This window comes from Callorhinchus milii, unplaced genomic scaffold (genome assembly GCF_018977255.1).
Source record: "Callorhinchus milii isolate IMCB2004 unplaced genomic scaffold, IMCB_Cmil_1.0 Scaffold3, whole genome shotgun sequence".
Classification (NCBI taxonomy): Eukaryota; Metazoa; Chordata; class Chondrichthyes; order Chimaeriformes; family Callorhinchidae; genus Callorhinchus; species Callorhinchus milii.
Window position 1 is genome coordinate 80,339,136 of NW_024704744.1, and position 13,348 is coordinate 80,352,483.

The 13,348-nt window shown below is 41.4% G+C and overlaps 1 protein-coding gene across 2 annotated transcripts in view; it reads right to left on the reverse strand.

Moving 5' to 3' along the window:
- LOC103173200 (TATA-box-binding protein) overlaps positions 1-13,348 on the reverse strand; it is a 19,350-nt gene continuing 6,002 nt past the window's right edge. The window contains exons 1-7 of one of the 2 annotated variants that reach the window (XM_042333737.1): positions 12,492-12,851; positions 5,990-6,315; positions 5,266-5,353; positions 3,718-3,809; positions 2,842-3,009; positions 1,815-1,909; positions 1-552 (exon numbers count right to left, since the gene is read on the reverse strand). In XM_042333737.1, the coding sequence (XP_042189671.1) occupies positions 473-552; positions 1,815-1,909; positions 2,842-3,009; positions 3,718-3,809; positions 5,266-5,353; positions 5,990-6,315; positions 12,492-12,548 (906 nt within the window). In that variant the 5' untranslated portion in view covers positions 12,549-12,851 and the 3' untranslated portion in view covers positions 1-472. Of the gene's footprint in view, positions 553-1,814; positions 1,910-2,841; positions 3,010-3,717; positions 3,810-5,265; positions 5,354-5,989; positions 6,316-12,491; positions 12,852-13,348 lie in introns of those variants that run through there. The other variant, XM_042333738.1, reaches the window with a different exon arrangement.

The following is a 13,348-nucleotide window of genomic DNA, read 5'->3' on the forward strand; positions in this document are numbered from 1 at the left end:
TTTAGTGGAAAAAACGTTTATTGTAAAAATGCCTGTTACATCTCAATTGTCAATTTTGAAACACTCGGATCATTGCTTTAGAAAAAGCTGAATATTTAAGTAAAAGTGAATAAAAAATAACCTGCGCATCAACTAATGCCGTGACATGGCTTACTTTTTTTTAATATAAAAGTTGAATATAAATTAACAATGCAAACAAAATATTGCATCGGTCGATGAAATCCAAAATGAAAGTGAACGTCCGAGTAAGCTTCAGATAATCGATGATTTAAAAAAAAACAACCATACAACAATGAAAACACCGCAATTTTAAAAAAGTACTATTTTAACTCTTAAAATATTGTTACAGATATTAACTGTGCATCATATCCCACAGAATTGCCACATTGGAGTCCCAACAGAAAATACATCAGCTGTACCACAAGCAGCGAAGTGAAAGGGCCCTTAAATTATGAGGTCATCACGAGTAAAATTATGTAGTCTTTCTGAAACCTTTTAAAATTGGATAGATGTTTTCAAATGCTTCATAGATTTCTGCACGTACTTTTGCACCTAAAAATATTGTAGACTAATTAGAACACAGGGAAACACATAAGAAAAATGCATCAAATTGATTACAGGAATTCCTTTTTGTTCTAAAGAATTTTTTTTACAATTCTACAACCTGGAAGTAAGGCATGTTTAGTGCCAGAAGCCAAGTAACACACTTCTGGGCAGCGCCCACAGTCAGCAGCACTTTCAGAGTTCTCTTGCATTTCCTTTAACTATGCTACTTCCAATATTCACATTTTTCAACACTGAATTGCATCTCTCCACCCCCTCCTCCCCCCACTTGTGGAGTCCTGTAGCTCAGTGGTTAGAGCACTCGCCTTGCAAGCAGACACCTGGGTTCAATTCCAGGCAGGGCGAAGCCTTGGGCAAGTTTCCTTACTCCACACTCCTAATAATAATCCCTCCAAAACAAAAACAATAATAAATTGGTCATTTTCAATCTACGACTGTTTGTGGGACACTGCTGTGCGCAATTGGCTGCCGCATTTCGCCCACAAATATAGTCAATTCACTTTAGTTTATTCTGTGAAGTGCTTTGAGATGTCGAGAAGACGTGAAAAGTGCTATATCAAATGCAAGGGTTATTATTTATTATTATTACTAGCCTAATTTTGTCCTCCTGCATTCTTTCACAATCCTCATGACAATTTACCATCTTTGGTGAATTCCGAAGCATCTCTTGGAGGTTCTCTCTATCCATGGAGTATTTGTGCTTCCTTACTTTCGACATGCAGTGCCTTTCAATAGCAGCAGCCCACGTGCACACTTTATCAAGTTCTCTTTGCAGGACTTTTGCTGCCTCCTGATTTCACACTGCCCACCCAAGTTGGTGTCATCTGCAAATTCAACTCCCACCCCAACTCAGGTGCACAGCCAGTACCGTCAAAGCGCTTTGAGACATGCCTGAAGTGAATGGTACCATATAAATGTAAACTGTATTACCTTACATTGGGTCTGAGAATCCAGGTCATTAATATATACAAGGAACAAGAAGGGTCCCAGTAAAGACCCTACAAGGAACCACACTTAATACATTCCCCCAGTTTGACCTCTCTCTAACAGCAATCCTCTGCTTCCATCTTTTCAATCAAATTCAAATGTCCAGAACGTGAAATGTCATCTACTCTAAAGTCTATGAGGTGATGAGATCCATTCTGGCTGTTATTTATTAAGTTGTATTTATACAGGTAATATTTCATTTTTGATCATCATTCGAGCGTGAAAACAAAATTCTGATTAGCTATCAAAGTGACAGAACTTACCAGTTAATACAACTTTTCCAGACACAAATATTAGCAACACAATTCTTGGTTTGATCATTCGGTAGATTAATCCAGGAAATAACTCTGGCTCGTAACTACAAAGAAATAAAAACAAGTTTAACTGAATTATATGTCGAAAAATCAACACATTATATATCAAGTTAGGTTTTGAATTAGGATATGATCAACACATCTCATTACTTTGTGTTATATAAGATGATCTTTAGCTGAAAAAAGGTTTCAAAACTGGCAATCTCAGAAACAAAAGGATAGTTATGCCATGAAAAAGAAAATTTACAATGGTATGGAACAAGAGGCAAGATTCAGATTAAGAACCATTTTGCAAGGCACATTGTATTTCTAATTGTATTATTATTAATGATCTTTGCACTTTTGACTGTCCAGTTGGGTCAGTGTTAGCATTTTGTCCTCTGGGAGAAAAGGTTGTGGGTTCAAGACCGATGTCAAATCTTGAGCTCAGTGCCGAGCAATACTGATAAATACTTTGGGGCTTCCTCCCGACATGAATGGCAATATATAAAATAATGAAAATAATTTAATATAATGAATGGAATTGACAGTATCATTCATCAATGGATGTAAGAGGAAACTTGATACACACGAGGGAGAAGGGAAGAGGGGCAGTGGAAAAGCAGTGATAAGTGGAGGCTTACATGGAGGACAAACACCAGCACAGATGAGAGGTCTGTGCTACAGTATGCTATGCAAAACCATGATAGGTTAGTACAAATGTCTGCCAAAACATAATACAATATTAATCCTTGCTTTTTATACAGCACCTTATCAAACTGTCGAAACGTGTCAAAACACTTCAACAGGATTTTACTGTGAAGTGTAGTGACTGTATTTGAGGGCAAGCTGTAAAGTTCTTTGAGGTATCGATGAGATAAGATATGATAGAAATGCAAGTCAGTTCTTTCCTACAAAACAAAAATTTGTCATATCTATTTGAATTGAAATCCAATACCTAAATTTGTCCTGAAGCCTCTCTTTCTACAATATTTACCTGCTGAATTGCTGATGAGTAAGCACCAGGCCCTCCAGCCGAATAGGAAACTTCACATCACAGCTGCCCACCATGTTCTGAATCTTAAAATCCAGAAATTTAGCTGGGAATCCTAATTTCTGGACAACTCTGGCATACTTCCTCGCAGCTAACCGTGATTGTTCTTCACTGCAATATGAAACATGCTGTTAGTCTCTCACATTAAACTGATTAGCGATGCTACCAAACATTCACTGAGGGTGCGGTCAAATAAAATATCTTAGATAATATCAGACTCCCAACCATCAGGTAGTAAAATATTAAGTCGGACAAACCTGAATGGTAGATGTCAGGACTCTGTCCTCATTCAAAAATCAATTAATGCTGTGAGGGGAATTCTGGAGGGATGAGATCCAATGGCCTAAAAGCCTTATTCCATAAAGTTTCTGTGATTTTGTGTATCAAAACGCGCAATAAGAGCACAATATTCATGCAGTTGTGCATTAGGTATATTCATTGGGAAGTTTCATATAGCAGATTCAAATACAAATTCTTAGCAACTGACCTGGAGGACTTGAGCCAAGCTGATTTTTGGATGAGAACATGGATTCCTAGGAAAAACTAGTCTTACAGCACCAGAAAAAATATCCAACAAAAAGAAACTAAACGACTTAATGTATTGCCTGAAATTGATAAAGATGCCAGGATCAAATTCAAAACACCGTGAACTGAAAAGCAAACGACTTTACTGCCATAAGCCGACTGCTGACAGCACCTGTTCCCGATAGGTACTGCCATCTGGCGGGTTATGGCAGTATTACGTACACGAGAGTTGATTATCAAATACAATTTTATTCCAATGCATCAAAATAAAAAGGATTAAAATCCATTTTCTACCTCTTTGCACCAGTGCACACCATTTTTCCAGAGCTGAAAATAAGAGCAGTTGTACGAGGCTCTCGGATTCTCATGATGACAGCAGCAAAACGCTGAAACAAAGATATTTACACAGTTAAATGGCTTTTAAACTCATGATGATGCTTGCATTTGATACAGCGCCTTATCATGTTGTAAAATGTTCTGCACAGGATAGTGTAAAATGTAGTGACTGCATTTTGTGGGTGAATGTGAAAGTCAATTTGCATACAGCAATGTCTCACAAACAACCATGGAGTTGAGTGATCAATTTTATTTTATCACAATTCACATCTAAAATAATTCCTTCTCCAGAACTGGACTGAAAATGAGCACTGTTGAATTCAATTAACAAAAGCATTAATTCCCACACAGTATGTCAGATACAGTTCATTTCTTCCTTCCTGGTGTGACAGTTTAACACATTTGGATGACAACTATTGCTTTATTCGTACAATCACACGCCTAATAATAATCTCTCCAAAAAACAAAAACAATAATAAATTGATCATTTTCAATCTACGACTGTTTGTGGGACATTGCTGTGCGCAATTGGCTGCCGCGTTCGCCCACTAATATACAGTTAATTCACTTTACAGTATATTCTGTGAAGCGCTTTGGGACATCTAAAAGACGTGAAAATGCCAGATCAAATGCAAGGATTATTATTACTATTATCATCAAGATTTAGATCTCATAGCATACTCATGGGGAGAGGGTATTTACAACCAGCGTTTAAATGTTCTCATATTCCATAATTTATGCAAATTTACTCATACAGTTTGCAGTTTTAAAGTCCCAGTCTTAGATTAGCTTTCCTGCTACCTACTTTTCTTGAGTAATTAAAAAAATATTTCATGCACACTGTACAAAATATTTGCTATTCAATTCAATTGCTACACATAGCAGTTTCAGTGCTGCAAAAATGCTGGAATCAGCAGTTAATACCAGCTAAATACTGGTACTGCTGATTGGTTTTTTACTGTGCTGGTGAGTAGGAATAATAATCCTTGCAGCAGTGTTCACAGCATTAAAAAAAATCTCAAAAGGGTTTCACAATAAATTGGCATCAAATGCAGTGACTTACATGTAGTTAAATGTGGCAGCATTTCACACACAGCAAGGAAGGTGCCACAAAGAGTCATGAAGCTAATGACTAATTTTTTTAATGGACCGAGAGTCAAACTTCTCTCCTTTAACAACCGATCTGAAGGATGGCACTTCCAAAGGCGCTGTGCACTTCTAGATCAAGAGGTCGAGACCAAATTACCTTACGTCTTAAAAAGTAGTTGCCAAATCAAATAAAGCTTTGGTCAATGAATACACTTGTACTAAAACGCTTAAACTTTCCAGTATTTTACCAAAACTCGTGAAAAATATAATTGTTTTTGGTCATGTCAGGTGTCTGACACACACGGAAAACCAAAGCCATGTATCCAAATCAATCTGAGAACTATTGAATCTTTCATCAAAACTTAAATTGTGTTACAAAATGAAAACTTCTTAAAATCAGAGGACATTAATTCTTACCTTTGGATTATATTCAGCATTTCTGGCTCGAAGGGCAATTGTCTTCAAGTCCAGTTTACAGCCCAGATTAACTGTGGACACTATATTCCTAGATACAAAGTGTGCATATTAAAACATTACAGTAAACATTTTTTTTCAGGACAGGTAGCATTTTGCATTGAAATACTTTTTTTTAGTCAGCTGGGTGTTTGAGGCATGCAGAAACCCAACCCATGCTTAAGAGTATTCCAACCAGACAGAGTTCCCCATATTTACCTACAACTCTCACCCTGGAAAGACACAGTTTATAATAATACTTGCATTTGATATAGCACCTTATCACTTCTTCGAGATGTCTCAGCCTTCACAGAATATTCTGTAAAGTGAATTGAAAGTATAATTTTTTGCAGGCGATAGCTTGGTTACCTAATTCTGAAGCGTTTGGGATGCAGGCTGACAAGAGCCAAGGTTGTGTGTTGGGGTTCTGCTGGAATTCAACCAGCTAAAATCACATAGTTTGCCATTGAAAACACTGTCTAGCAACAGAGTTTGAGCTTACCTCCCGTATACCAAACAAGGTGGATTCTAAGTTCTCATTATGTGAACTTGTGTTCACGTTTTATTGCTGTGCGTATTTTGTGGGCAAACCCGGCAGCTAATGGCAATGTCAAAGTGTAAAATATCACTCAGCACCGACGTTGATTAGCCTGATCTGCACAAACATATCCAAACTAATGTTACTTACTGTAGTTGTGGCACAATTCCTGAACTCTCAGAAGCGGGAGTAGCTGGGGTTATTGGTGTCATAGGTGTCATTGGTGATGGATAAAAAGGCGTGTTGCCTGGTAAAGTGGTTGTGGTGGTCGTCTGTGAGTGAAAGAGCTGTGGTGGCTGGCTGGAGGACACTTGTGTTGATGGTTGAGATGTTGTAGACTGTTGTGCTGCTTGTTGTTGTCTTTGTTGTTCTTCCAAAAGTGGCAAACTATTGGAGCTCTGAACTGGTTGTGGAGTCAAGCCAGTGCCATATGGCATCATGGGACTGAAAATGTTTATTCCTGGCGTCACGGCACCCTGAGGAAAACAACCAAGAAATTTAAGTTGATGTAGTTTTGCTCCCGACACACAGCTAAATAAAAAGCAGGCACACAGATTGCTGAATATAGAAGAGAGACAATTGACCACACAAATTGGGGACAACCCTTTATGGATTAGCAAACAGTGCAGATAATTGGACCTCACACAAAATTCAAATCGACAACAGTCCTAACTAACCAAACTGTTCCATTGGGAGTTGTACTGTAGCTCCACACTGTACCAGCCCTTCTCTATTTGCACTTTGTCCCTTCCATTCTTTACCTCTACAATAGATCTCTAATCCTAAAGACTTACCTTTGCTATAGGCAAGAAAACTAAACTGTTGAGCGTGTGTGAAGTTGGGCATGCACATGAGGTGGCTTGGATCACGATGTGGCCGTAAGATCAGAGTTTTCCTGGCTAACCTTGTGTATGTATAACTTTGCATACCAGTATATTTGTCAGCATCTTGCAGCCCTTTCCGACTTCTGCTTCTGAGCCATGTGTGCGGATAACTGGCATTCTACTGTTTATAGTCACAGATACATTCCAGACATTTTGAAGTATTTATTGACACAAGAATGTATCAACTTGAACCAAACAAAATTGTCATAATACATTTCACTCTTTACACAAATATTTTTTACCCAAACTAGGTTCTACCTGTCCTATATCTGGCAGACACGATTCTCATGTGGCTGGAGACCATTAAGTTTTAAAACATCACAAAACAGAAACTGCCCAGTGGGCCCATTAAGTGTGCACCACAGCAGAATTTTGGTTACCTGCAAACCAGTTATCCACACAGGCCTCCAAAACCGGGATGTGAAACAGACACACAAAAACTCACCGTATGGCACTTCAAGCATATTATAACTCCTGGAGGAGGAAATAGCAAGACTTTGCACCTCACAGCTGTGTTTGGTTCCATCTGATATCAATTTGGGTGATCTCAATTTGATTTCTACTAACAGCACAAAACTGCCATCAAGACGCAACTATCTATCCCACTCATACTATACAGTGCAGCAGGTGCCTCTGAGAGTACTTAATGCCAATATTAGGCTCATCAGAAATGACATCTCAGCTTTATAATAATCCTTGCATTTGGTATAACTGTTTTTGACATCACTGAGATGTCTCAAAACACTTCACCGGATTTCGCTGTATAGTCGACTACATTTTAGGTGCATATATATGGTAGCCAATTTGCTCACAGCAATCCCACAAACAGCATGGAATGAGCTCCCAGTTTTATTTAGTGGACACTGGAAGAAACTCCCTCCTCTTTTCAAATAGTGCCATGGGATTTTTAACGTCCACCTGAACAAACAGGTGGTACCTCAGTTTAATGTCTCATCCAAAAGACACCGTCTCTAACAATGGAGCAACTGAGTGACAGCCAAGACTGTGCGAGTTCAAAGTGGGGCTTGATCACAACCTTCTGACTCAGAGGCAAGAATGCTACCAAATTAGCCAGACTGACAACTTTAGGCACACAAAAATTCATATAAACAAATCTATGTTATAGTGCCTTATCACATTGTCAAGACATCTCAAAGTGCTTCAGAGGATTTTGACTGTAAAGTGTATTGCCTGTACTTGCAGACTGACCAAGAAGCTATTTTGCACATAGCAGTGTCCACAAACAGCCATGAAGTGAACAACCAACTTTTGTCTAGGGAATTGTCAGCCAGGACAAACTGGGAGAAACTCCTTTCTCTTTTCAAATCATGCCATGCGATCTTAAATAAATAATAAAAAATATTGGTCACTTAATCTACAACTGTTTGTGGGACACTGTTGTGTGCAACTGTCTAGAGCTTTTCTCCCACAAAATAGTCAATTCACTTTACAGTATATTTTGCGAAGCGCTTTGAGACATCTCAACGATCTGATAAGGTTCTATATCAAATGCAAGGATTATTTTTATTATTATCTGTAACATTCACCTTGTTATGATCACATCACAGGTGAATTATAAAAACTGTTATTTTACTTAAGTTAAGTATGTTTATGCTGGTTAGCTAGTGTCAAGATGATTTGCAGAATTACAATCTTGATTATAAAATGTTTTGACTAAACTGAACTACAGAACTTCTCCCTAAGCGCCACAGTCGCTGGAATATCATAGAGAATAAAATGGTATGAAGAGTTGTCAATATTCAGTGCGTTCTACTTATTACAAATTATAATAGCTGAGGAAGAAGTGAAAGAAGTGAACATGTTTTCTGCAGTTTGTTATGTCTGTTGTGTCTTAAAATAGACCTGTAGTTTAATCAGTTAGTTGAGGCCAATTGATTAAAATAAATAATCAGGTTGTGAAAAGGTACTGACATGCAATGATCATTCTGAAGTAGATAACCAGGATACAGTATAAAGTATAGCTGGACTACACTTCAGTGGTTTGTGCGGTGGGGGTTGGGGGGGGGGGGAGAGAGATGTGTGGGAAAGAGTACATTTCGCTCACTCGTCCAGGAGGGCAGAACTTCTACCCAAGGTCCCGAGATTCAAGTAATATCAGAACAGACAATGATACAAGAACACATTTGCAAGAGATTCAGATTCCCGCAGTATCACCAGTGTTCTCAATCCAAGAGAATTTTGTCTGCTGGTCTGGCCACACAACAGCAAAATTGGATTTGTATAGTGCCTTTCAGGTTGGGAGGACATCCCAGGGAGCTGGGCAATCAGTGTTTCGTACCCGAGCTGAGGATCAGGAGCGGGTGGATGGAGAGGGGGAGTAGGTCGATGACCAAAGCCACGGTCGAAAAGGAGGGTCTTGAGACAAGTCTTGAAGGAGGCAAGGGAGGGGGAGAGGCAGAGGCACTGCGGGGTGCAGTTCCAGAGGTAGGGGGCAGAGTATCAGAAAGACTGCCTGCCAACGGTAGGATGGGTGAGGCGGGGGATGTGAAACAGGCCGAAGCCTGCTGAGTGGAGGGAGCGGGCAGGTTGGCAGGGGGTTAGAAGGTCGCAGAAGTAGGGGGGGAGCAAGGCCATGGAGGGCTTTGAAGGTGAGGACCAGCATCTTGAACTGTATCCTCTGTGTGATGGGAAGCCAGTGGAGTCGGGCGAGGATGGGGGTGGTAGGGTCAGGAAGCCCGGTGCGGGAGATCTGCAGCCTATGGAGGGAGGCAAAATCAAAATCACTTGCAAATCAGTGTGTTTATACGCTGCCCAATTGATAGGGGAAGCAGAGTGGTTAATTCCTCGCGGGCCATCCCTCTGAACCCAACAATCTGACCAGGCAGATGGGTCTTTGCTTTAATGGCTCAGTTGGCACCTCCAACGATGCAGCACTCCCCGGAGTGTCAGCCTACACTATGAGATCAAAGTCCCAGAGTGTGGGATATGGGGTTTAAACCAACAATCTTCGAGAAAGGAATTTCTCTGCCAATCGATTGCTCATATCTCCTCTATTCAGGGGTCAGCCTGGCTCAGTCAATGGCACTCTTGCATCTTTGTCACCCCCTTCCCCTCCCCTCCCTTCTCGCTCCGACCCCAGCTCAGGTCTGAAATGCTGTACACTGGCCAGCACCTTGGGACATCCTCCTGACGTGAAAGGCGCTATACAAATGTAATCTTGTTGCTGTTGTTGTTTGTCAAAGTTGTGAGTTCAAACCCCACGTCAGGACTTTGAACTTGATCAAGGCTGACACTCCAACACAGTACTGGGGGTTGCTGCAATGTCAGAGGTGGCGTCCTTCAGGTGAGGCATTAAGCCAAGGTCCTGTCTACCTGTTCCTGTGGATAGTAAAGATGCCATTGCACTATTCGAAAAAAGAGTTTCTCCTGGTGTTCTGCCCAACAATCATCCCCAGATAAAAAGGACTGTCACACTCACTTACAAAATACATCACTTCACAGTGACTGCTGTAAAGTGTAAACAGATACTGTGATGACATGATAAGGTCAGGCACAAGTATTGTTATTAATAAGGTCAAATACAAGTATTATTATTAATAATTACATAAAATAAGCTCCGATAAAGGATGTTGTTCAAGTATTGATGTAGATATGCAATGCGTTCATTTTAACAATGTTTATACACACACAAGAATCAAACATAAACAACTTATTTTACCCACAAACACCATTTTCTGCTTCATTCACTGCAATGGCCACAACCAACAAGAACAGGGTTAATGTGTTTTCAAATCCACTCAAAGTTAAGCCTACCACACCAATTGTTCAAAACAAAGTTATGTTTGCCTAAAAACTACATCCACTTCATTTACAATCTATTACATTTTAGAAAGCACTTTAGATATTTTCACATGAAATGTGCTGTAATAAATACAATTATCAGGATTACAACAACAATAATAATCCTTGCATTTGAAATCACATCGTTGATACATCTCAAAGCGTTTCACAGAATATACTGTAAAGCAAATTGACTGGATATTTTGTGGAGGAAACACGGCATATCTACATCAACTCTGCACGCAGCAGAGCTTGTATTTATACATTTTATTACATATATTTATATAGCACCTTTCACTTCCCAAGGCATTGGACAGTTGAGGGTTTGCACCTGAGCAGTGGGTCGCATTCAGGAGGGGTGGAGGTGAGGGAGATAACTGAAGGAAAGATCAAAGAGGAATGTCTTGAGTCAGACTTGGAAGCCGAGAGAAGGCATGAGGAAAAGGTTCTCTGGGACGGAGTTAATAATAAATAATAATCCTTGCATTTGATATAACGCCTTATCACATCTTCAAGAAGTCTCAAAGCGCTTCATACAATATACTGTAAAGTGAATTGACTGTATATTTTGTAGGCGAAACGCGACAACCAATTGCGCACAGCAGTGTCTCACAAACAGTTGTGGATTGAAGTAACCAATTTTTTTTTGAAGGAATTATTATCCCCAGAAAAGCAATCCGCCAATTGACTAACAACCAGGTTCTTACTTACTGCGTGTGGAGTAAGGAAACTTGCCCAACATTTCACCCTCCGGGAATCAAACCCAGGTCTCTCGCTCTCAAGGTGAGTGCTCTAACCACTGACCTACAGGTTCCAGAGAACGGGGACAGAAAGGCTGAAAGACCGACCACTGATGATGGTGCAGGAAGGGTGCGGGACATGAAGCGGGGCAGTGGCTGCCGACTGGAGGAAGTGGGCGGATTTGTAGAGTTTAAGATGGTTGCAGACGTGAGGTGGGGCAAGACCATAGAGAGATTTAAAACTGAGGAAAAGGACTTTGAAGTTTCTCTCTGGGGAATGGGGAGCCATGGAGCTGGGTGAGGATGGGGTGATAGCTCGCGTTGTCTAGCGCGGGAGAAGATATGAGCTGCAGTGTTCTGGACGGTCAGCAGCTTGTGGAGGGAAGAGTTGGGAAGTTCAGCGAGCAGAGTTGGTGTAGTCTAGCCGACATGGGGAAGGATAGTGGTGGAGGTGGAAGTGGGCAATATTACAGAGGTAGAGAAATGTAAGGTCAAGGCACAGGTGTGGAATTGAAGTACAGTCGAACAAAACAATGAGGTTCTGCAGCGACTCCACGAGGTGAAGGAACGTCCTCCGATGTGAAAGGCGCTATACAAATGTTGTTGAAGTGTGTATCCACGTGGATTGATAATGTCAGGAAGGCTTATCTTGTCAACATCCAACTGAAGAATGCTAACTCTCATCAGGCTGTCAGGACAGTGACCCTGGACTTGATGGTGGAGGCGGAGAGAGAGTTGGGTGTTATGCGTGTGAATGTGGAAGTTAACCCCATGCCTGTGGACGACATCAGGGAGCGGGAACTTGTGAACATTAAAGAGGAGAGGACTGAGGAAGTCTTCTCCCCACATTAAGAAATAAAAGATTTTTGGAGCGTACCGACTGTTCTGCCGTTTGTAGGTCACGTTCATCTACAAAACACAGTCACTGTAGTTGACAATAAATCCTATGAAGCGCTTTGAGACGTCCGCCTGGCATGAAAGGTGCTGTATCAGATATAATAATATTCATTATCACATGCGTTATTATTAATAAAAATAATAATCCCACGTCTGACTTGAGCATTAACACTGAGAAGCTGTGTATCTCATCGGTGTGAAACCACCTCTTTCCTGACGGGCTATCCCGCGCTCAGTGTGTACCGCCTCCCGGGAACCCCTCACAGTTGGTGTGAATTTAAGGCCTTCAGTGGAGAGACATTGAAACACACCCATCAGCCCCGGACTGACCTGCGGCGACGACAGCCCCTGGGCGTACGGGGGTAAGCCATTGTTAGACTGCTCCATGACGCCCGCTTCACGGCCACCGCTCAGCGCTGTGCCGGGGCCGGGCCCGGGCCCGGGAGACAGTGACGGGCGGAGGCCGGGGGCAGGAGGTTAGGCCGGGCCGGGCCGCGCGCCCCCCTCAGCAGGTCCGCGGCCACAGCTCAGCCCCCGGGGAGCGGGACAGAGACGGTCAGTAGCGGCGGCCGCCGGCCGGGCAGCTCACAGCCCCCGGTAACCACCAGCGGCTCTGGCGCCGGGAGCGGCGGAGGCTCTGCTGTCCGGTCACCGCCCGTTACCGCCGGTGCCACCGAGACTCGCGCTCACCACCATTCCCAGCAGTCTGTGCGGCGGCGCGCGCGCAGACCAGAGCACGTGACTGGAGCCCCGCCCCCCGTCATTGATTGATTGATTGATTATTATAATAATCCTTCCATTTGATATACACCTTATCATATAATAATAATCCTTCCATTTGATATACACCTTATCATAATAATAATAATAATCCTTCCATTTGATATACACCTTATCATATAATAATAATCCTTCCATTTGATATACACCTTATCATAATAATAATCCTTCCATTTGATATACACCTTATCATAATAATCCTTCCATTTGATATACACCTTATCATAATAATAATAATAATCCTTCCATTTGATATACACCTTATCATAATAATAATAATAATCCTTCCATTTGATATACAGTTTTTCACGTCTTCGAGACGTCTCAAACGCTTCACAGAATAGACTGTAAAGTGAATTGACTGTATTTTGTGGGCGAAACGCGGCAGCCAATTGCGCACAGCAGTG